This window comes from Knufia obscura (assembly GCF_036327395.1).
Source record: "Knufia obscura strain CCFEE 5817 isolate CBS 148926 chromosome Unknown scaffold_1, whole genome shotgun sequence".
NCBI lineage: Eukaryota > Fungi > Ascomycota > Eurotiomycetes > Chaetothyriales > Trichomeriaceae > Knufia > Knufia obscura.
Window position 1 is genome coordinate 1,731,182 of NW_027042687.1, and position 20,389 is coordinate 1,751,570.

At 50.8% G+C, this 20,389-nt stretch overlaps 8 protein-coding genes across 8 annotated transcripts; 3 read left to right on the top strand and 5 right to left on the bottom strand.

Annotated features, from left to right (window-relative positions):
• Positions 1-219: 219 nt before the first annotated feature.
• On the top strand, positions 220-1,437 carry PMZ80_000644 (uncharacterized protein; the record flags this gene model as incomplete). Its single annotated transcript, XM_064869094.1, has 2 exons — positions 220-313; positions 371-1,437. The coding sequence occupies 2 exons, from the start codon at positions 220-222 to the stop codon at positions 1,435-1,437; spliced, it is 1,161 nt and encodes a 386-aa protein (XP_064734591.1).
• A 44-nt stretch (positions 1,438-1,481) lies between these two features.
• Positions 1,482-2,756, top strand: PMZ80_000645 (uncharacterized protein; the record flags this gene model as incomplete). The annotated part of the gene is made up of 1 exon (XM_064869095.1): positions 1,482-2,756. One exon carries the CDS (start codon positions 1,482-1,484, stop codon positions 2,754-2,756), a length of 1,275 nt encoding a protein of 424 aa, XP_064734592.1.
• Positions 2,757-3,717: 961 nt separating this feature from the next.
• Positions 3,718-5,748, bottom strand: PMZ80_000646 (uncharacterized protein; the record flags this gene model as incomplete). Its single annotated transcript, XM_064869096.1, has 1 exon — positions 3,718-5,748. The coding sequence occupies one exon, from the start codon at positions 5,746-5,748 to the stop codon at positions 3,718-3,720; it is 2,031 nt and encodes a 676-aa protein (XP_064734593.1).
• Positions 5,749-6,821: 1,073 nt separating this feature from the next.
• On the bottom strand, positions 6,822-8,773 carry PMZ80_000647 (uncharacterized protein; the record flags this gene model as incomplete). The annotated part of the gene is made up of 2 exons (XM_064869097.1): positions 6,822-8,683; positions 8,740-8,773. The coding sequence occupies 2 exons, from the start codon at positions 8,771-8,773 to the stop codon at positions 6,822-6,824; spliced, it is 1,896 nt and encodes a 631-aa protein (XP_064734594.1).
• Positions 8,774-10,378: 1,605 nt separating this feature from the next.
• On the top strand, positions 10,379-11,893 carry RMS1 (Ribosomal lysine N-methyltransferase 4; the record flags this gene model as incomplete). The annotated part of the gene is made up of 1 exon (XM_064869098.1): positions 10,379-11,893. One exon carries the CDS (start codon positions 10,379-10,381, stop codon positions 11,891-11,893), a length of 1,515 nt encoding a protein of 504 aa, XP_064734595.1.
• A 402-nt stretch (positions 11,894-12,295) lies between these two features.
• PMZ80_000649 (uncharacterized protein) lies at positions 12,296-14,230 on the bottom strand (the record flags this gene model as incomplete). The annotated part of the gene is made up of 4 exons (XM_064869099.1): positions 12,296-12,953; positions 13,009-13,706; positions 13,759-14,051; positions 14,137-14,230. The coding sequence occupies 4 exons, from the start codon at positions 14,228-14,230 to the stop codon at positions 12,296-12,298; spliced, it is 1,743 nt and encodes a 580-aa protein (XP_064734596.1).
• Positions 14,231-15,428: 1,198 nt separating this feature from the next.
• On the bottom strand, positions 15,429-16,730 carry PMZ80_000650 (uncharacterized protein; the record flags this gene model as incomplete). The annotated part of the gene is made up of 1 exon (XM_064869100.1): positions 15,429-16,730. One exon carries the CDS (start codon positions 16,728-16,730, stop codon positions 15,429-15,431), a length of 1,302 nt encoding a protein of 433 aa, XP_064734597.1.
• Positions 16,731-17,858: 1,128 nt separating this feature from the next.
• On the bottom strand, positions 17,859-19,370 carry PMZ80_000651 (uncharacterized protein; the record flags this gene model as incomplete). The annotated part of the gene is made up of 1 exon (XM_064869101.1): positions 17,859-19,370. One exon carries the CDS (start codon positions 19,368-19,370, stop codon positions 17,859-17,861), a length of 1,512 nt encoding a protein of 503 aa, XP_064734598.1.
• Positions 19,371-20,389: the final 1,019 nt, after the last annotated feature.

The following is a 20,389-nucleotide window of genomic DNA, read 5'->3' on the forward strand; positions in this document are numbered from 1 at the left end:
TGGACTTTCACCAATGCAGCAAGCAGTCACTATTGACCGCTGCACTTGCACTCGGCGGCCAACAAACGCAGCGCGTACGCATAAAATGTTCGCCGACGGCGCGAAGTCTTTCAAGCTTTGGAATGAGAATTTCTAGACCTTGGACTGCTGCAGAAGTTGTTCGCCTTGTAGTAAATTGAGAACTTTCCCTATTACAAAGGGAATCAGCTGCCACCAGCTATGGCCCGTGGACCCACCTCAAAATACCATGCGCGCCAGGCGGAGCTGGATGAGGAGCGAGGCAAGCGCAAAGCTGCTAAAGAGAAGCAGGATGGTATGTCGAGGAAGCCACATGACCACCCACCCCATAGATATGCTGACATCAATATAGCCACCAAGCAGCAAGAACTCAGCTCTCCCGATTCGAGCGAGGTGGTGACTCAGCACAATGAGTCGGTCGACACCAGCATCATACCACGTCTCGAAAGCTCCGAAAAGGGTACGATCCAAGAATTTGCCCAAACCGATACCGACGCTCGGCATGATCTGGCGATCAATACGAACATTGGAGGTCACGAAAGATTCATATCCAGCAGCGGCGACCTCAAGTCAAGCGGAAGCTCGTTCCAACATGAGTCGACCGCACTAGTAGCACAACCACAATTCCAGAATCCGTCACAGCCGCAAACACAAACAGTACCAACTGCGCCTATTCCGTCTGCGTCTCTAGTGAGCCCGACAAAATACCTCCCGATCATGATTCCTCCAGGCTGGACGCTCAAAGACCTTACTGTGTGCTTCCGATGTTTCAAGAAGCACAAAGTTTGTGGAAGGACTGGTACATGCATGACCTGCGTCCATCACCCCAAGTCAGGCTGCAGCATGAGTGGCCGCCCGTTCCTCTTTCTGCAGATTGCGGTTTTGCTCAGTGGAGACAATGGTGAGCAGTTCCGAGACGCCCTGCTTGATGTCCGTCCTGGCTACCCGATCTATGTCGACGAGCTCCGGATATCTGCAGGCTCAAACGCTGGAGCGTTCACCATCAGGGGATTGCAAAACAGAGTTCAAAGATGGTTGAAGACCACTCTTGACCACGCTGGATTGTCATCGGACTCTTGGGACCACTGCTCTATCATGAGTACCACAGCCACAGGAGCTCAAACGTCATTCCCCACCATTCGTACTGACGACTCCTTGCAAACCGCCATTGCTGCGATAGTAGCAACATTCGATGGTAAGGAGCTTTACAGGCCAACTAAAGAGTTCTGCCCTGGTGACAAGTCCTGCCCAACTCTGACATCAGTATTTCGTTGCAGTGAGGATGCAGATTTGAGGAGCATCGTCTACGCTGATGGGCCTTTTGTGGCACACGGACTCTCAGACAAGAAGATCATGAACAGCTTCGTTGACGCCTTCCGTACGCTGGTTGCTCTTGGAACAGGCAGCCAATGCGATTAGCTCCAAATACACCTGTGACAGCCACAGGTTCAGTCTTGCCCACCATGGGTTCCTCTCAATTCCAAGCGGCAGCGTTCTCTGCCTCCGTTGATCAGGCGGCATCTACAAGTGGAAGTCTCTACACTACGCATACTGCTGCTGCTCATGCTGGAAAAGCGAGCTCAGGCAACTCCGGTGGCGGCGACCCAAATGGTCGAGCATCAGTCCCGTCCTCTTCTCGCCCCGGCATCTCTACAGTGAGGTCCAGTGCGCCACGCACGCCGCTCACTGACATTACAAGGTCATTCAACCACGTGCCAGCGCCGCGACCTCCGACCAGACTGTCAACAAACCCATATCTGGCAACTAACGAGAAGAAGCGAGCAGTTCCTCCAGGTCAAGAGAACCTTCCCACAGCAAAACGATTGAAGGCTTCCACTGCAAACCTTTCGTTGTGGAGCACGGAGTCGAGAGGACCGGTACCTCACCCTGGAAGCTTTCCGCCATTCATATCACCCAACGTGGGTCCCTCACGACACCTTGGCGATTACGCAACGTCTGGTCTTGATTCAGCCAACACATACGGCAATTCTTTACTTCCACCACTTCCCGCTTCAGCTCATCCTCGAGCATTCAGCGGTGCAGGTGTCTCACCATACTATGGCAGCTACGTAGCGCCAGCCCTCGATCCTGCCATTGGATACTACGGGGCTGCGCCTGCGTCTGCTTTTCTCCGGACTCGTCTCGGAGCATCAGCGAATGTAGCCTCACCATATTACAACGACTACTTGACGCCTGGCTTTGTACCTGCCCATGCATATCTCAGCAGTCCAGCTGCGGCTTCGTTCAGAGACCAGATCCCTCCTCGAGTACCACCCACAGACTTCTCCATATACCAGGACAACGCCGACGACACATTTGCCTACAATGGCTCGTCAAGTCTTCGGCGTCATGGCAGCCAGGCTCCGACAAACCAAAACTATCAAAATGTTGATTGGGGTTACAGTGCCATGCGATCTGCCTACGTCCCAGGATCTATGCGGGTGACGCACTACACAAATGCTATGCGACCCGAGCCTGATACACGACCTCCATTGATACGACAACCTCGTGTTCCACGAGCTATGGGAGCTACTGAATACACAGGCCAAGATCAACCAGAACCTGCTGCGCAACCATCGGCTATACGACCGCCAATCATGCAAGCACAGCCTGTTCGACCACCACCTCTTACCAGCCGAGGCACCTCTACTCGACGACCGATTTCAAGGATTCCGAAAGTCAGAAGTGGCAAGACTGTTGAGACCGCTATTGTTATCTCGGATGATGAGGAGGATTAGGTGACGATGCAATGTGTCAGGACTGTAAACATCTCTTCATGCAGGACGATAAGGATGTGAAGGATGCTAGTGGGGATCATGTTCCAGTATGGTGCGTTGTTGACGGCATACTGAGGGAGTTGTGAGGGATGAATGATGGCAAATGTTGTGCTTCTTGTTGGCGTTCTCTTTGTCGGTGTCGCGAGCCTTTATCCAGAAGGACAAAGGGCTGGTGTTCTGCGCACTGACAGACGAAGGCGTCTATGCAGGGGTGTATGTTATGTGGGCTAGGAACGATAATTATGAGGCATGGGTTATGGGTTATGATGATGATGAAAGAGATACCCTGTGTAATAATGTTTGCGGTTGGCTATAGAACTAAATCTGTATACTACTAGCTCAATGGACGTAGGTACGGACAATGCTATGCCATGCTTTACCTGGCCACACTCCTCGAAACGGCCCTTGATAATGCTATGCCATTGGTCAAGCTATCATTCACACCGCTCTCTGGGCTATCGTGCCTGGGGAAGTCAGAGCCCAAGGCAGTGTACCTTCTCCATATGCGAACCATGTCAAGCATTGCACACGTAGGTATGAAATGCGCATGGCATGTTGGCCCACCTTCAAGGTTATAAGGCCATAAAGCCCATAGCCATACAATGCCCACATAAGCACAGAATTCGCCACATATGACGAGTTTAACTCATTGAAATGGTATTTGAATTGTGTACACAAATATTCAAGCTGACCATTTGCCCCTGCATACACTTCTGTGATCTTCATTATCAAACAGTGACTTTGCAGTGGTCATAGTCTTGTACATTATACTTTGAAACACATACACTCCACGGTATGGTAATCGACTCCTTCAATCGTCACAACTCCATATTCGTTCGTATAGCGCACTGCTCTTGTGGACCAGGTCAGTCAGTGGTGAGCAGAATCTCAGGCCTTGCTCGTTGAAATCGACCTCACTTCATCAGGAGTCTTTCAATGCCGGGTCGAGATGAGCGGAGTCGTCTTTTGCAAGGAGTGTGTCCCAGAGATAGTCAATGTGGTCATCGATGTTGAACTGGGTACCGGTAAGTGCAAGATCGTTGGTCGTAGTAAGGCTATTGTCAGGAATTGTGGCATCGTCAAGATCAGAAGTGGTCGTGTCAAGAGCGTCTCCAGGACTTGTGACGTCGTCAGGATCACAAGTGTCTTGCCCGGCTGGTTCATTCAAAGAATCTGATGCGTCTTCGATCTCGGTGGAATCGTCGTCTGACTGTTCGCTACCCGCTTGACTTGCTTGTTGCTTCGCCAGGATCTTCAGTGCCCGTACTCGCCTCCCAGCTCTGGAGTTGGCTGCGTTGATTCTGCCATTCGGATCGGCAGCCTTTGCTTGCGTGAGTGTGTATATGCCTCGGCTCGCGTCCTTCCAATAGCACTTCCGCGAACCGCTTCCGTCTGGATCAGTCTTCACACAAGATTGGCACCGGAGGTCTCCTTTGACTGAAACTAGAGACGTACCACCGCACCCGCGACCCATATCGAGGCAAGTAAGGCACTTGTCGTCTTCAGCCTTTGTGGCGCCAGCTGGCTTTTCGGCGGCTCTAGCGAACCTCCGTGCCTCGTCCTTGGATTTGGTTCGTTCAGCTTCGGGAACACAGAGGCGCTTACCCTTTGGGCCACGCACATCAGTCAGTCCGACTGGATCGTTCGTTGACATGTTGGTGGATTGTGAGCGAGCTGTGCTAAGTAGTTCAGCAGACTTGCGTTTCGTTCTGGAGACGTTCGCGGTAGGGTCGAATGCGAAGTGACTGTCTTTAGATACCACATGGTTCAGATTCTCATGGTTATCGGTGCTTTGAGAGTGTCGCGTCCTTGAACTGTTCGCTGTGCCCGGCAGAGGAGTTGTGGTGTCGAGGTGGGCAGCGTTACGTGCGAGACGGCGCATGCCGATAGCTGGCCCCTGCTGCGGTGGCGCAGTGGATTGTGTGAAGGGAGTGATGTTATTGATGTGGTCAAAGGCATGAAAGCCGAGTCGTGTTCTTGCTTCTTTGGCCAGTTGGCACGTCCTCCGGTAGTGACCGATGTCGTTTGGGCTGGTGCGAGCCAGACTAGAGATGAGGGCATGATTCGGCAAGTCAAGGGGGGCAAGACCAGTCAAGACAGGGTCGATGTTCTTGCTACGAAGGACATTGAAGAAATGAGCATGGTTGAACAATATCGCCACCATGGGGTGGAATCGACAGAGGGTACAAGTCGTCTCTTGCCCACATGCGTTCTGAGCGTGGTATATTTGTGTAAGGACCTGAACAGCTTGGGTCCATTGTTCTGCTTTCTGACATAGTTGCGATACCTGATATTTTCGAGTTTCAGGCACATATGATAGGATTGCATAGCCCACGACATCACGAACAGTCAGTCGGTGCTGAGCGTAGGTCAACAAGAAATATTTTTCCTGGGCTGCGATGAGTTGTGATAAGGTGCTGATCTCTGACAGCTCGATTGGCAGACCGTTGAAAGTCCGAGAGACATCGCGAACCACCGGAAGGCCATCCGTTCCTGGTTCAACAGAGCCGAATCGAAGGAGGGTCCGTATGCCTGCTGTAATGTCTACCACAGTACGTTCAAGCTCTTGGTGCTTGGACGATAGGAAGTGTTGTGCTTGTTCAGATTGTTGTGGTGCGCTTGGCACATCGTCTGTTAGGCGTCTTCGAACATCTTGAGTGTGGTGAGAGGAACGTTGTGTAGTGACTTGCTCTTCAGCAGTTCTAGGAGGCAAGGTCGAATCGTATGCGTTGCAGACAGGTTGCTTCACGTGGTTTTGCATGGCCTGCGCATTTGAGACGTCTGCAATCTGCGTTGGGCCACGGTTGATGGAATATGTGTTGAGACCATCTGCAGGATTCAAGGATGATTGATTAACTGGATACATCCTCGTATAGTCTGCGACGCCCGATTGGGAAGGTCCTGACTGGGCGATCGTCGAGGTGTTGTTGTATGGAAAGGTCGAGGGCGCCATGTTAGTTAGCTTCAGGAAACCGTCAGTACAAGGCTATCACACCTGCATCGAGCTGGGGCGAATGCAACATACCTTATGCGTGGTCGTCTTGCGAAAGTAACTTCGAAGCCTTCCGCAGTGTCAACTGTTCATGTCTAGCGCGCAGTTCAGACGACGGTAGACAATGAATAGTTGAAAGTTGTAGTTGTTGGCGCAAAGCAGATTGGAGTGTAAGCAGGAAGAAGTTTTGGGGATCGTGTCAGCGCAGTGAGGCTGGTGAGAGTGTGAAAAGTGAATGCATCAACAAATAGAAGGCGCCTGTGCATAGTGAAAAGAAGCACGAAACTCGAGCGCCGCCGCATCGCAGCCTCAAATCTCCTTCTCATGCTGATATATCTAGTGATCTCTGTGTTTGTTTGCCGGTCGACAAGTCTGACTTCCACGGTACTGATTCGTCCACCCCATCTTCACATCAGATCCTATCGTCTGCCATGGAGGGTCAATGACGGTTCATAGGATCTAGTATAAAGATTGAAGCTCGAGCTGGTTGCAAGGTCCAAGATGCTGATGGCCGGTAAGTAAGAAGAGCGACCTATAGTGAGCCAGTTTTCGCTGGCTTGACTCATTGTGCCTTCTCTACATTCTCGTTACTCGAACTATCGCCGCACAGGCAATCAGCTATTGGCACCATGTAACCTCAATATGATTACGATTGCCAACAGAGAGCAGCGGCGAGACTGACACCTTGTAGCACAGTGATGGCAGGTCATAGCGCTGAGAGATACCAGCTAGTCACGGGACATGAGGTGTAGATGGGAGAAGTGAAGACCAGTAAGGATTATGAAAATATAAGTGGCCCAGGTATTGTTTGCATTGTTTGCGCCGCCCAGATGTATAATCGGATATCTCCGCCAGCCATAATTTAGCTTGACACAATCGACTCTACTGTGCTTAAACCTATGGTGCATCTAGACTCTCCCCTCGAATACCTTCACAGAGGCACCCCATTCGCATCGCAGTCGTCGTTGAAACAGACCATCAGCCTCAGCAAATAGTTGCTCACCACTACAAGGCAGGCCTAACTTGCATGAAGCCTAACCACTCTGCTCCTTCTCTTCTGGATCGTTGTCGTCTTCGTCGCTCGAGCTCGAAGCACTAGCTGTGTCATCTTCAGCGTCAACGAGGATGATATCGGTATCGGCTGTCTCATTCTCTGCCTCTGCGGACTCGCTGCGGTCTCGAGAGTCAGCAGTGCCCCCCTCGTCCATGTCTTCATCTTCATCCTCCCGCAGCTTCACCATCTCAAACTCTTCCACTCCTTCGCTAACAGGACTTTCAACTTCGGGCTCGCGCTCGGCAAATTGAGTCTTCTGGGTGATCGTGTCACTGGCATAATCACCACTGCTGATGACTCGGCTGCCGACTCCTGTCTGACCCACTTGACCCTGCTCTTCAGCCTGCTTCTTTGCTCGTAAAGCTCGACCAGCTCGAGTGTTTGCCGGCAGACGACGTCCCTTAGGATCAGCATCTTTGGCATCACTGTAGGTAAGGATGCGCTTGGCTGATTGCTTCCAGTAGCATCGACGTTGACCTTTACCATTGCCTTCGCCTATTTCGCATCTATCGCATTTGCCTGTGGCACCGTGAAGCTGTGTCCCAGTGCAAGCTCGACTGTTCTGAATGCAGGTCAAGCAGATATCATCCTCGTCTTTGTTGTCTGGCCATGTATCAGGTCGCTCGCTCGCTTCCTCCCACTTCCGAGCTGGGATCTCTTTGACAGCGCCCTCCTTGCCAGGTACGATAAGACGTCTGTGCTTCGTTGTGCCTTCGGATGGTGTCGAAGTGCCTGATCGCTGTCGCTTCAGAGGTGGCGGACGGGTATCCCAATTTGAATACGACCCTGGCACAGCTGTTAGTGGGCGACTGAGACGAGCGGCATCTGGTGCTGTGACGCTGTGAGGTCGCAACAATGGGGCTGACGCCCGACCTCGGCCACCTACCAATGGAAGTGTCGTTGTCTGAGCCTGGGAGACAAGCAAAGCGTGTCGTCCATGCTTCAGACCAAGCCGAGCAGAGAAAGCATGTGTTCCTGCAGGCGTATTGCCTTGCCGTAGTGCATTGATCGCAGCGGACATGGTAAGCGTGGCCCCATTGACAAGACCGAGAAGTCGTGGTGTAGGAAGAATGAGTGAACCAACGTATGTCTCGCCGATATATGCTGGCAGATTGTATGGCGTCGGCAGAGTTCTGATCGACGAGGAGCGAGCCGCTGCTTGCATGTGTGCAATGGACTGTCGCAAGGCTGGGCAGGCGATAATTAGCTCGTTCAGAGGCGCGCCATCGTGATCCACAAAATCAAGCTGTGTGAGTGGTGACAAGCCTCGAGTGCTCAAGGCATTATTGAGATGGTTTTCTTCGAAGAAGCCAATTACCATCGGAGTGCCCTGACATGAAGGACATTTCGATATTTTGTGGTGGGCACAGTCTGCAACAACTGTCTGTGACAAGTTCTGGATCGCATTGCTCCACTGTTGATCAGTTGTGAATGGCCCGAAATACTTTCCTAGCTGGTTGACGGGTCTCAAGAACAAGCCCCAAGCACGAATGTACATTGGGTCAAGTCCGAGTCGGATATATGTTTGTGAGAAATATTGAATTTGCGCGCCGATAAGATTCGTGATAGTCGTGATCATGCCCAACTGCAAGGGAAGACCTGCAATGTTTGACAGCAGTCTACCTTGTGAGATCTCGAACGTCCCATCGTCGCGCACTCGGAAGCTGCCAAGCTGGAAAGCTACCTCTATCGTGCCATCGACGGCAGATGGGGCTTGATCGGTGCGCTTCTCAGCCGCAGCTTGAGCAGAGTTGTCATCTTTGCTTGTGGGAGTTGTGGTTTCGGTCGGGGTCGACTTCGAGGCAGGGTAAGAGTGCGCGCGCGGCTTGTCACGAGCTTCAGCTATTAAAGTCAGTGTGCTGTGTACAGTTGTATTCAGGTACGGCCATCGAACATACCCAGAGACTCCTGGCAATTCTTTGCTGCATCCATGATGCACTCGTAGTCTGTGTGAGTATATCGACGTTTGTTCTTGATGAGACAACTAAAGCCCAAGATGCGGAACCAAACTTGTTGATACTTGAACCTGGAGATACAAATGCACTGTGATAGACAAAAAAAAAAGCCTGGGGATGTCAGCTATTTATGTGGAACTGAAAGTGCAATCGGAATAGTGATACTTTAGCATTACTGGCACGAATGCACTATTGCGTTGTACTCTGACCCACAAAAGGCGCTTTGTGGTGTTGACAGACGTCTACCGGTGCAAACAAGTGCAAGTGACTAGAGATTTTCGTTTGAGCAGGTGAATTTGTTTCGTTTCACAGTTCGTTCGGAGTCACCACAAGGCCGCCTGCTTCCTGTAGACTGTAGTGAAGAACGCACATCCGAGTCTTGTCGACGACGCGATTCGTCGCGAAACAGCAGAGCATCTCAACCTTCACTTTTTTCGTGCACTACCACTGTCAAGACCTCAAGAAGTAGGGCTGTGTTGCTGTTATGTACCTCGCAAGCAACCCGGAAGCCTGTTGATATCTGTGATGGACATTCGCTGCGCGAGAAACTCTTGCATCGACCGAACGAACACATCACCGAGCCGCGTGCAACAGTATCACCTCCAACTTGCACTTGTTGAGTGACAGTTGTATGCCAACGTCATTTGAGTAGCCGGAACGTTAGCTCATTTTGTCAGCCGTGAATTCCCGAAGTCTTCCTGGCCACGGATCTCCTTGCAGTTCTTAGAACATGCACAGCCCGCGCATGTATCGCGGACATTTTCAGCGGAAACTCACGATTTTGTGGGGCTCGACGACTGACATTTAAAACAGGTATTCAGACCTCTGCAGGATGAGTCAGTCGATAGCGCAGGCAGCAGGAGATGGGAAGTATCGATGATCAACAGGTCAAGATTTCAAGCAGAGTTGCTGACGACTTGGTCGCAGCTGATAGTCATAATCGTTGGGGCAATATTGGTGCAGGACTTGCGATTCAGGTAGCTCCTGGGTTAGGCTCCTTGACTGTCATCGACCTTGGTAGCTTTGTGGTGGGTGAAAGTGAAGGCCGTCCGGGAGTATGAGCTCCGAGATTGGAAGCAAAGGTTTTTAGCTACTTCGACACAAGATGAGTGTGTAACATATCAGGAGGAAATCTTTGGTGCAACTGAGCAGCATCGTGCATTAGTCGAACGACGTACGCGAGACGCGCATCATGAGACAGCACTAGTAGACGGTGGGTGCACTTCCTCGAGGAGCTTTGAGAGGGATTATTATGTGTTCTCATCTAGAGATGGTGAAGCTGAGACAGCAAGCTCGATCGACTTCATGCCCAGCGACCCGATGACGTAGTATTTAGACTACCTCTAATCGCTCCTGCCAAGTTCGGGAACTACCCCTGGAAGTGCTGTATGAGCAATAAGACTCGACCGTGTAAGCTGCCATTGCAAGCTTGGTATCAACCGTACATCTTGCGAAAATTCCTTAACAGGTATGCCAATGTTTCCTGAGAAGTAGATTCGCTGTTCCCATTTAGTGTGGTATGTCGCAGAATATGCTTGACTGGCAAGGAAGTGGTTGAGGCATACCAGAGTATGAGATAGCGATGGCAGACTCAGTAGACTTCGAGGAAGCCTCGGCGTCTTTTCTGGAATGGTTCACCTCCCAGCCCGGTACAAGCTTCCACCCATCCCTGAAGATCGTCGACCTCAGAGATCGCGATGCAGGACGAGGCATCGTGGCGACTGCCGATATACCACAGGACACTGATCTGTTCACTATACCAAGAAGTTCCATTATCAGCGTCGAGACTTCAGAATTGGCACGAAAGCTACCTGAGCTCTTCGAAGACCCACCTGATGTCGAAACGTCGAGAATGAGCCTGGACGATGACAGCCACAACGAGCTTAGCGATGCTCCGGTCGATCTTCCTATGTCCTGGTTGAACCTGATTCTGATTCTGCTTTACGAGTCCTTGCATTACTCCAGTTCGAAATGGGCGCCATACCTATCAGTCCTCCCATCGACGCCATCACAGTTCGACACTCTCATGTTCTGGACCGAAGAAGAACTTGCCGAACTGCAAGCCTCGGCAATGACAACCAAGATTGGGAAGGACTCAGCTGACAGCATGTTCAAAGAACGAATCATCCCCGTGGTGAGGGAACATGCCAACGTCTTCTACCCATCTGGCTCCACGCCACTCAACGACGAAGAGTTACTCCAGAAATGCCACGTTATCGGATCACTGATCATGTCGTATGCTTTCGATCTGCAACCAGACGAGGATGAAGAAGCTGAGGATGAGAACGAGGACGGCTGGGTTGAGGACCAATCTAAACCTTCCACGATGGGCATGGTACCCATGGCAGACATGCTCAATGCCGACGCAGAGTTCAATGCCCATTTGTCACACGGTGATGATGCATTGACAATGACCAGTCTGCGCGAGATCAAAGCTGGAGAAGAAGTGTTGAACTACTACGGCCCACTACCGAATGGTGAACTACTGCGACGGTACGGATATACGACACCCAAGCATGCACGATATGACGTTGTAGAGATTGGCTGGAATCTCGTCAAGCAGGTTCTGGAAGACAACGAAAGAGAAGGCAACAAGCGGAGACAGATGCAGAAACTGCTGCAAAAGGTCGAACAGGACGAAGATATGGACGTACAAGAAGGATTCCAACTCGAGCGTGAGACAGAAGGGCCGAATGACCAAGGCCTCTGCGACTCTGTTGCCAAGTTCACCAAGTTCCCGGATGACCTTGTGGAAGTGATCACTGCTGTCATGGACGAGATGCTGAAATATCAGAATGAGGGCAAGAACATCGAAGATCGTACGAGGATACTGAAAATGCGCACATTGACTATCTTGAGGGCAGTTACAAGGAAGCGATTGGAGCAATATGCCACTTCGCGCGAACAAGACGAGGACATGTTGAAGAAGGGTGAAGGAAGTGGTAGGATGAAGCATGCTCTTACTGTGAGGATCGGCGAGAAGTTGCTGTTGAAGGATGCTGGTGAATGGGCAGAGCAAGCTTTGGAGAAATACAGTGCGGATGTTGCAGATTCGAGTAGTCAGCCAGCAAGGAAAAAACAGAAGCGAGAACGTTGAACGTTGATTGATTGACAAAATACATGACATCTCGGAGCCCGTCTGGGCTTACAAACAGCTGCTAATTGCGCTCCCAACAGGATGAGATATGTACGACGCTCGCTCTTCACCAGCAGAGCTAGTTGCGACTGGTGCTCTACCGGATCAGCAAGATCGGGCACAGCTGATATGCAGGAACAATGGCCCTGAAGGCGCCAAACTTATGTCTCCAACCTTTCTTCGAACGTAATTTGAGTGCTGTCTCAACCTGCTATCTTGATGCGTACCTCGTGCTGACAAGGATATCAGGCTTTTCGAAAGCTGAAGGTGAGGCCACTCAGATCGAGGCCAACTTTGAACGACTGTAGAGACTGACAAGATGTTGTGATGGCGACATTAAAAGTGAGGTGCGGTGAATATGATCTACTGACCACTAACGTACTTGGTATCATCTGCCTCGTGTGGGCAGTCTTGAATCGAATCATCAGCCTCAGTGACCTCGTCCTGACTTAGACCTTCGCCATCGTTCATGTTGTTCTCGCCTCCAGTGTCGTCCTCATAAGCTGTGTCGTACTGGTCTGCTGTGTCGGTTTCGTATCCCGTGGCATCCTCGATGCCCGTGTCGTGCTCGCCTCCCATACGTTCCGCGCCGTTGCTACTGTCTCCACCTTCCATGTGATTCTCATCTTCTAAGCCTACGACATCAGTGACGTCCTCAGTATCACCACCACCCACCTCGTCTTCAACCGTAGCCGCATCTCTCTGCGCCAGCCGAGCTAGAGCCTTTGCTCGACGTGCAGCTCGAGTATTGCCAGGTCGCTTGGAGGCTTGGTAGTATGTAGCTGCAGCGTCATAAGAGTTGATGTTCTTGTCGGGCTCCTTCCAGAAGCACTGTCGGCGAGCCTTTGCGCAGTACGGACATCTTAGCTCAGTTTTACCACGGACGGTGACAGCAACCATATGTCCACCCTTGCAGTCTCGGTGGTGCTCGAGGCAGGTAACACAGATCTCGTCCTCTCGCTTGGTCATTCCCGAGGGCTTTTCAGTCGCTCTTGAGAAATCAGTCACCTTTGGTACAATTCTGCTGTCCTTAGCAATAAGTCGACGAGAGTTTTTTGGGCCTCTGATATCGCTACCTAAGTCTGGAACATGAGTTTTGGTGTTGGCTTTGTTGGATCGATGTGTCTTGTTGCCTCCGAGTGCTGTTCAAGGACTTGTTCTGCTCGGTTGGCATGAACTCGGAGATGTTGTCGCTATGTAAGAGTGTTGGTGGTGGTGTGCACATTCCAGCCAGCCCTCTGACCTGACTTTCATTGTAGGACAAACGAGCGATGAGAAGATACCGTTCGAAGTTTGTGACATCTGTGTTTTGCAGTCTGTGCGCATAATCCTCGTCATATCCATCGAGAAGGACAAAACCGCGAGATGCTGAGTCGAGGCCCCTACTAGCTAAGGCACTATTCCATCTCTCATTGGCGAAGCATACAATGACTCGTGGTGGATTATCACAAGAAGAGCAATTGCCAGGAGATCCGCATTCTAAGTTATGATGATAGATCGCATTGACCATGGAGACTGTTTCCTGCCAGTGGTCTGAGGTTGAGCAACGAGCCAGCACTGCGTAGTCTTCTGCATCCGTGTACATCACCTGGACTTCATAGAACTCGACATCGCTAGGCTTCAGACCATGATATCGATAGGTAAGTCCGAACTTCCCATATTGAGCCAGCTCCAGGTGATCGAGGGTTGTCACGTCGGACAGATAGGTTGGGAACGACGCAGGACCCGAATCAAGCATTTCGCAGCGGCCTTGCGCATGTTGGTTGCCTGTAGACTTTCTCGAAAAGACGCCGAAGGAAAACACTCAACAGAAGACTGTCCCGTACCGTTGCGTTCGCATGCTTCACTGCGTGGACTGATGGTCCAGCCTTCTGTACTGTGAAGCTTCTTGGCGACTGGAACCCTCCAAGCATGTAATCTGTTTCGTTGCTGGAAGCAAGATTCTCGGTGGCCGAAGAAGAGGGAAATGCTGAGATGCTGGAGATAGGTGGTCGCTGAGAAGCGGTACGTGCTACCCGGTAGCTGGGCCGCTGCATTAAGGAGGACGACTGCGTTTCATAGAAGGTTGATATGCCGTAAAGATATGGATCGTTGACTGGTCGTGAAGAGTGTCCACCATCTGTACGTGTCAGCAGGGAGAAGGATCCAGAGCTCGTGATTTGAATATGCGACGAGCTAGCGCCTGGCCAGCCATGCATGCTTACCTTCGTTTCTTTCTTGCTGCGCAATGTCGAGTAACACTGCGGCCTCACTGTCCATGTCGAGAGCAGAGGTCTCGAAGGGGTGTTGACCGTCCATTGTGTTGAGAAGCGAGTATGAAAGAACCCGAGCACTCGTAACTCAGCATGATAACAAAGTCACAAGTATCAGAACCCGCAACGCAATCGTCATGGCTCGTAGAACAGTGTAAGCAGAAAACTGAAAATGATAGTCTTGACCGTCACTAGCAGTGTGAGCAGCTCTCACTACCGGACTCAGTGTTGGGCAGTTTCTGGGGTTTTTGAGTCGTGCATCATGACACTGCGAATGCTTGCACTACCGCGATGCCTAACAGTCAGTCTCATATACTATAGGCCTACCTGCAAGCCCTATAGCCTGCTTCCCCCTCTGCCACGAGCTGGGTTAGTGATGGCCTGAATTTAAGCATGAAGCCATAGCAGCTCATATACTCCAAATCAATCACCACGTAGGTTTGACCAGAAGGAGCCATTGTTTAGTAGGTCAAACGGCCTGAACAATTGATTGCCCCTTACGACTACCAGCCGTGCTCGTCGTTGCAATCGGTTTTCTAGAAGCAATCTGCAATCGGTCGCCACGGATACGGAGTAGTATCTCGTCAATAGCCTAGAGGATCCTGAACCGGAAGCCCAAGCACAAATTCAAGATCAATCTCAACAGAAACAGTTCATTTCTGATGGGATACTGCGATGCGAAGATTCGACTAAGCCTCGAAACTGATACAGTGGCATTAAGGATGTCGAGTCTAATGCACCTAGTGCAATATAGGTTGCAGTACAAGCGAAGGGGAGTAGTGGGAAGAAGAGATGTTGATCGACGGGGAGTTTTGTTTCTTGCAGGTATTAGAGAATCCGGATTTATCGCTCATAGGTGTGGATCTGGCCAGCTCCGGTGGGCGTCGGGCAACCTGTTAGGGATCGCTTTAACCGAGGCAAAGGATTCAAGGGGGTTGTCCTGTCGATCGGAACGTTGTTCTCGCAACAGAAGTGCCTGGGATCATTAACTGTCGAACGCAAAAGTATTCACTGATTAACGCAAAGTATGCAACAAGCGACAAGTTGTCTGGACATGATTATGAAGAGAATACAGGATTATCGTACGTAGGCTACGAGAGCTAGGCCAAAACATTCACCGATTGCCAAAGGATACCAATGGCATCAGCGCTGTGTGCCCATGATTGCGGCCTTGCAGAGAGGTTACAACCTTTGGCTGCGATATGACATACCATCCATCATCAACATCTGTCAAGAGTCGTGTCTCATTCATCCTCATCCTCCGAGTATATAAGAGATCTGAGTCTCTTCATGTGGGCATCCGAGGGTCTTTCCGCATTCAGACTGCCGGCATCCTCGACAGCCCAGTCCAAGTATCCCCAAAGTCGATTGATGCTAACATCCTCCAGCAACTCCTCCTTGGCTCTAGAAGACCCATCATTACTCTGGAACGTCGATGTACCCATCATACCGTCGATCTCGTCGGCTGAATCCTTGCCAGCAATCGTTCTTGCCGAGTGCAACAACTCCAATACACCCTCAGTCTGCCACCATGCTGCAAAGCTGTACTGCAAACCCAGCTGCATCTCCTCGATTGATCCAGGTGAATACATACCTGGTCGCGTCGATAGATATTTGTCTGCATAGAGAACGCCGTATATGAAATGCTCATTTGTGTTGTCGAGGGTCCTGGCAAGTTGCATAACATGCCGCCTCAATGTCTCCTCGATAGCGACAAGTCTGCGACTGGTCTGGTTCCGGAATCTTTCTGACAGTGGACTTCGGATGACGGCGAGTTCGACGTGGCGCCACAGCTCTGGTGGCATTTTATCAACAAGCACCCTTCTGCTAAGCTTGATGTTTTGGATGTCGACGAGCAGTTTCAGCTTCAATAACATGACCGCCGAGACATGATGGACGCCTCCGTACTTCCGATCGATAAACTCCACGCCTTCGAGAACGTTGGCATTCTTGACATTGAGAAATGGAAGGTCCATATCACCCCAGTCATAGTCACTTCGCTGTCCCTCAGTTTCGTACCATTTGACAAAATCGTAACACTCTTGGTCTCGGTCTAGTTGCAACATCATAGCAGGTATGAGATCTCTAACGCCCATGTTGTCGCCTCGGCACAGTCGAAGCATGTCTTGCAAATGATCAAGCGCCTCTCGTACACCATTCAAGGTTCCTAGCTTGCGGATTGTATCTGCTAGGTCGAACCGTGCACGCATATAGTCCCGGGTGTTTAGCAGCCCATAGAAGTGACCCACATTCGTTTCGAAGGCATTGGCAGGCGTCATGAAGTCAGGAGTCGCATTTCGGACAAGGCCATCTTCTCGGGCAAGCTTGGTGCGGCACTTTTTGATCTTGTTACACGTTGACTTGTGCTGCGGACGATGTTGTACTTGATGCTCTCGACAGCAGTATTTGACAACACTGCAGCCTGTGCAGAGGGATAGTTTGGAGCCTGTTGTGCCACATTGACCGCAAAGGTGTTGCAGTGAGCCTCGTGGTCCTTTGAAGTTTGTATTCGGATTGTCTGACTGTGGTAGTCGCGATGAATGCATGAATTGAGGCAAGTCCAAGCTAATGAAATTAGCTGTGGTAGCGACAGAGGGATTTAAAGCAATGAGCTCGGCATCCAAGAACTTAGGGAGGCTCGGGAAAATTGGTTAGAGAGGATTGCGCTTCGTGCTCGGAATCCGTGATGGCATTGCTGTAGATGAAGAATAGCGGTAAGGTCCTAATCTGATAGCAAACAACAGCTTCCCAGGTATCCTTGTAAGGCGGAGGGCAGGACCATCAATCACGTGTGTAGCAGGTGGGGATCGTTAGGCGCGTCTTGGCGTTCCTGCCCCTTTCGTAGAGGAAATCGCAGAATTACACCTGTTCTCATGTCCTGGTCAACAGCCGTCATCTATTTTCACAATGGTGCAGTTAGTAGTGTTACTGTTGTGGTGCAGAGCGCAAGTTAACATTGGGTACGACTGCAGACTGAGCAGGAGATAATGAAGGAGGATCGTAGAACCTCTGAGCGGCTCGTTGAGGCAGGCGCGGTCGAGATCGCGAGACGCGTCGCGAAACCATGACTTGGTGGGGCTAACTCATATCGTCCAAGTTTCTGTGACGAAACTTTTCGTGGATATCGCCACCGAGGGCACTTGCCTGATCCAGGTCAAACTTGCCTTAATTGCGGCAGTCTGCAACACAGTGAAAGATTCAAGCGGTTCTGCCCGGCACGGCAGCTACACAAAGTTGGGCGAACCTCAAGGTCAGCGAAGCGCATAAGCCAATGCTGTACCGGGCATAGGAGACGCGTCAAAATACTTAGCGTGTCGTAGAATTTCAATCTCGTTTCTCATTGTTAATCTATACTTTTTATGAATGCAGAGGTATCTTGCAAAGCTTTGAGCTTGGCTCGATCAAACAACGACTCGGATTTCGAGTCCTGGGCAACAGCCCCGGTCAAGAATGTCTCTGACGATGTCGAAAATCATAACTTCAAACAGTCTTTCATGTTACCAGTATCGCGTGCAAACAAACCCCGTGGTAGCCATTCTGAGAACATGACCTCATGTCAGCATGTTCGGAAGGACAGCTGAGGCTGAACCCGTTGACAGCAGCTTCATGGTCAGCTCACATAGCGTTACGACCTTTATGACTGGTCGTTCTCGATGAGCAAACCGTGAGTATGACTAGTTATCCTCCATCTCTGCGTCGTACTCTTCCGACATTGTTCGGGCGGTGGCTTTCTCAGCTTTGAGTGCTTCTTTTGAAGTGGCAGCGTCAGACATCAACTCATCTTCATCGGAAACTTCATTGTTCTGTGTGTTTGGGTCATCTCGATCAGTGTTGCTGGAGGCGGCTTCAAGCTTTTGTTGCTCCGTAGGAACTTTGCGGACGATATTCTTGCCATTGAACAACCCCATCGACTCATCAAATGCGACCTTGGCAGCACCGAATTGAGCATCAATGCGGGCTCGCAGAGCACTAGCCACATCAGGTCTCCATTGCCAGTCTGGGATTCCCACCGCTCCATCTCGTTCAATGATGTCTTCGAGCAATTCCTGCATGTTCTCAAGTAGCAACACCCTCTCCAGCTTGTCGTGCTCCTGAAAGACGGTGAAGTTCTTTCGCAGTTCCTGCCATGCAGCGTCAACAGCAGATTCAAGGTCAAAGTCACTATCCTCGTCTTCAGATATCTCCTCGTCAATTTCGGTCTCTTCTGCCTCATCTTCGACTTTGTAGGCTCCGTCCGACTTGCGCGCTTTTGCAGCTTTCCGCTCAGCGATATGAGCCGAGGTATTGATATCTGGACGCCCAGCAGCGGCTTTAGCATGTGCATAGGTGGTGATGTTGTTGACAGGGTCCGCCCACAAGCATCTTCGAGATCCAGTGCCAGCCCTCTTCTCTGCGCACATGGCACATCTGTACTCGCCATGAATCCAGACCAGCTCTGTACCTTTGCAGCTACGGTTGCCATTAATGCACGTGAGGCAGAAAGCGCCTTCTGCTTTCGTCGATCCTGTAGGCTTCTCAACAGCTTTGGTCCAGTCCTTTTCTTTTGGGGGTTTCTTCTGCTTCAACTGTGGCTTTTTGCGAGGGGCTGGTGTTGGTGTGGCTTGAGGAGTGTTTCCAGTTGTGACCCGATCTGGCTGTGGCATATTTGACCGAGGAGCGCCGACTGGAGGCTCAGCAGCAGGTTCTCGTACAGCTTTCTCGACTATGCTATTACTCTCGATTTGCAGGGCAAGTGTATCGTTGACATTGCTATTTTCTGTGAGGAGTCGCTGGAATTCAGTGGCAGTGATCGCCAGTTTGAGATGACCGACTACTGTACCATCGTATGTGGTAAGGCGTAGATCGTTGGACGTTGCTCCAGTTGGCGGCTGTCGAGGACTCTGGTTTCGCAGTTTGCCAGTTGTGACGGAAGCTTGATCAGCTTGTGATTGAAGGACAAGAGGATGTCGTTTGAGACCTGTCTCGGTTCGTTCTCGTAGCGTGGGTAGACCTTGACCATCAAGATTGCCTTCGACATAGAATCTTCGGTTGGCTGGATCAATTGGACCCTGTCTGGCGTCTATGTTGGCCGCAGCACGACGAGCCTGTGTCAATATCTTTTGCTTTTCCTGCTCCTTCGTATCCACGTCGCTAGTCGTATCGCTTAGACCTCCTTCGGCTTCGCGCTTCACGTTTCTTTCGGACATCGTGACGACCAATTGATACTCTTCGGTTTTCGAACCTTTCTGCGTTCCGATCTTCCTGCGTTTTCTGCGCTCTAGTGTTAGCTTGTGATGCTAATGCGACTCCCGAGCTGGCGCAAAATACTCAGAGTGCTTTGCTGGCGAGGTACCTACCTTTGTCGGTAAGATAGTCGATTACGAAGATGGACCTTGGTTTTGTGATGTGTCAATATCTAGAAAGAACAAGGGAACAAGTCTTGGTAGGCAGCGAACTTTCTTATAGTCGCAAACAGTGCAAGCGGTGTTGTGACGGTTGAAGCGATGCATAGCGAACGAACACGAGGTAATAACGCAAAGCCCCAGTGAATTGCAGTGTCGACGACGAATGCACCTGCGATAGTGGCACTGACGCAGCAACGCGTGCTGGACAGGAAATCAGCAATAAACACTGCACTGAACACGTGCCGTCCATACTCAGCTCTGGCTGCCTGCTATCGAGAATTGAAGCTCTTCAAGATCTGTCACTGGCGCTCGGATGCCAGAATTGCCAGATACTGTGCGGCGTTTTGGCTGCCCATAACACAAGGTAAAGACCATGTGGTGATCTGAAGCTCATGTTGGCGGAACCATGACCACATTTTTCCTACGACTGCATAGTGTTATTTGTCCGGAAGCCATGTTTGAACATGATAGCTGGACTCGCCACTGGACTGCCTTTCGAAAGGATGGTCTTTCTAGGTGCAGCGCTCGAATCGCTTGTTAATGCGTGCATGGCATGATAAGACAATACCTCGATGTTCTCGCAAGACACTTTAGCTGATGAGTAATGAGGCAAGCCGTATCGCTTGTTCGTCGTCAACGTGGCGGTGCCTTGATCGCGCCGACTCACCTTTGTAGATAAAGAAGAACTGTCGATTTCTTTCCATTGTGGTCGACCACAATGAGGCGTGGAATCGATGCGGTAGCAATGGGATGTGAAGGGATGGAATAATGAGAGAGAAAATGATGGCGCCAGCTGCGGAAGAGTGAAGTCACGAGCCTTG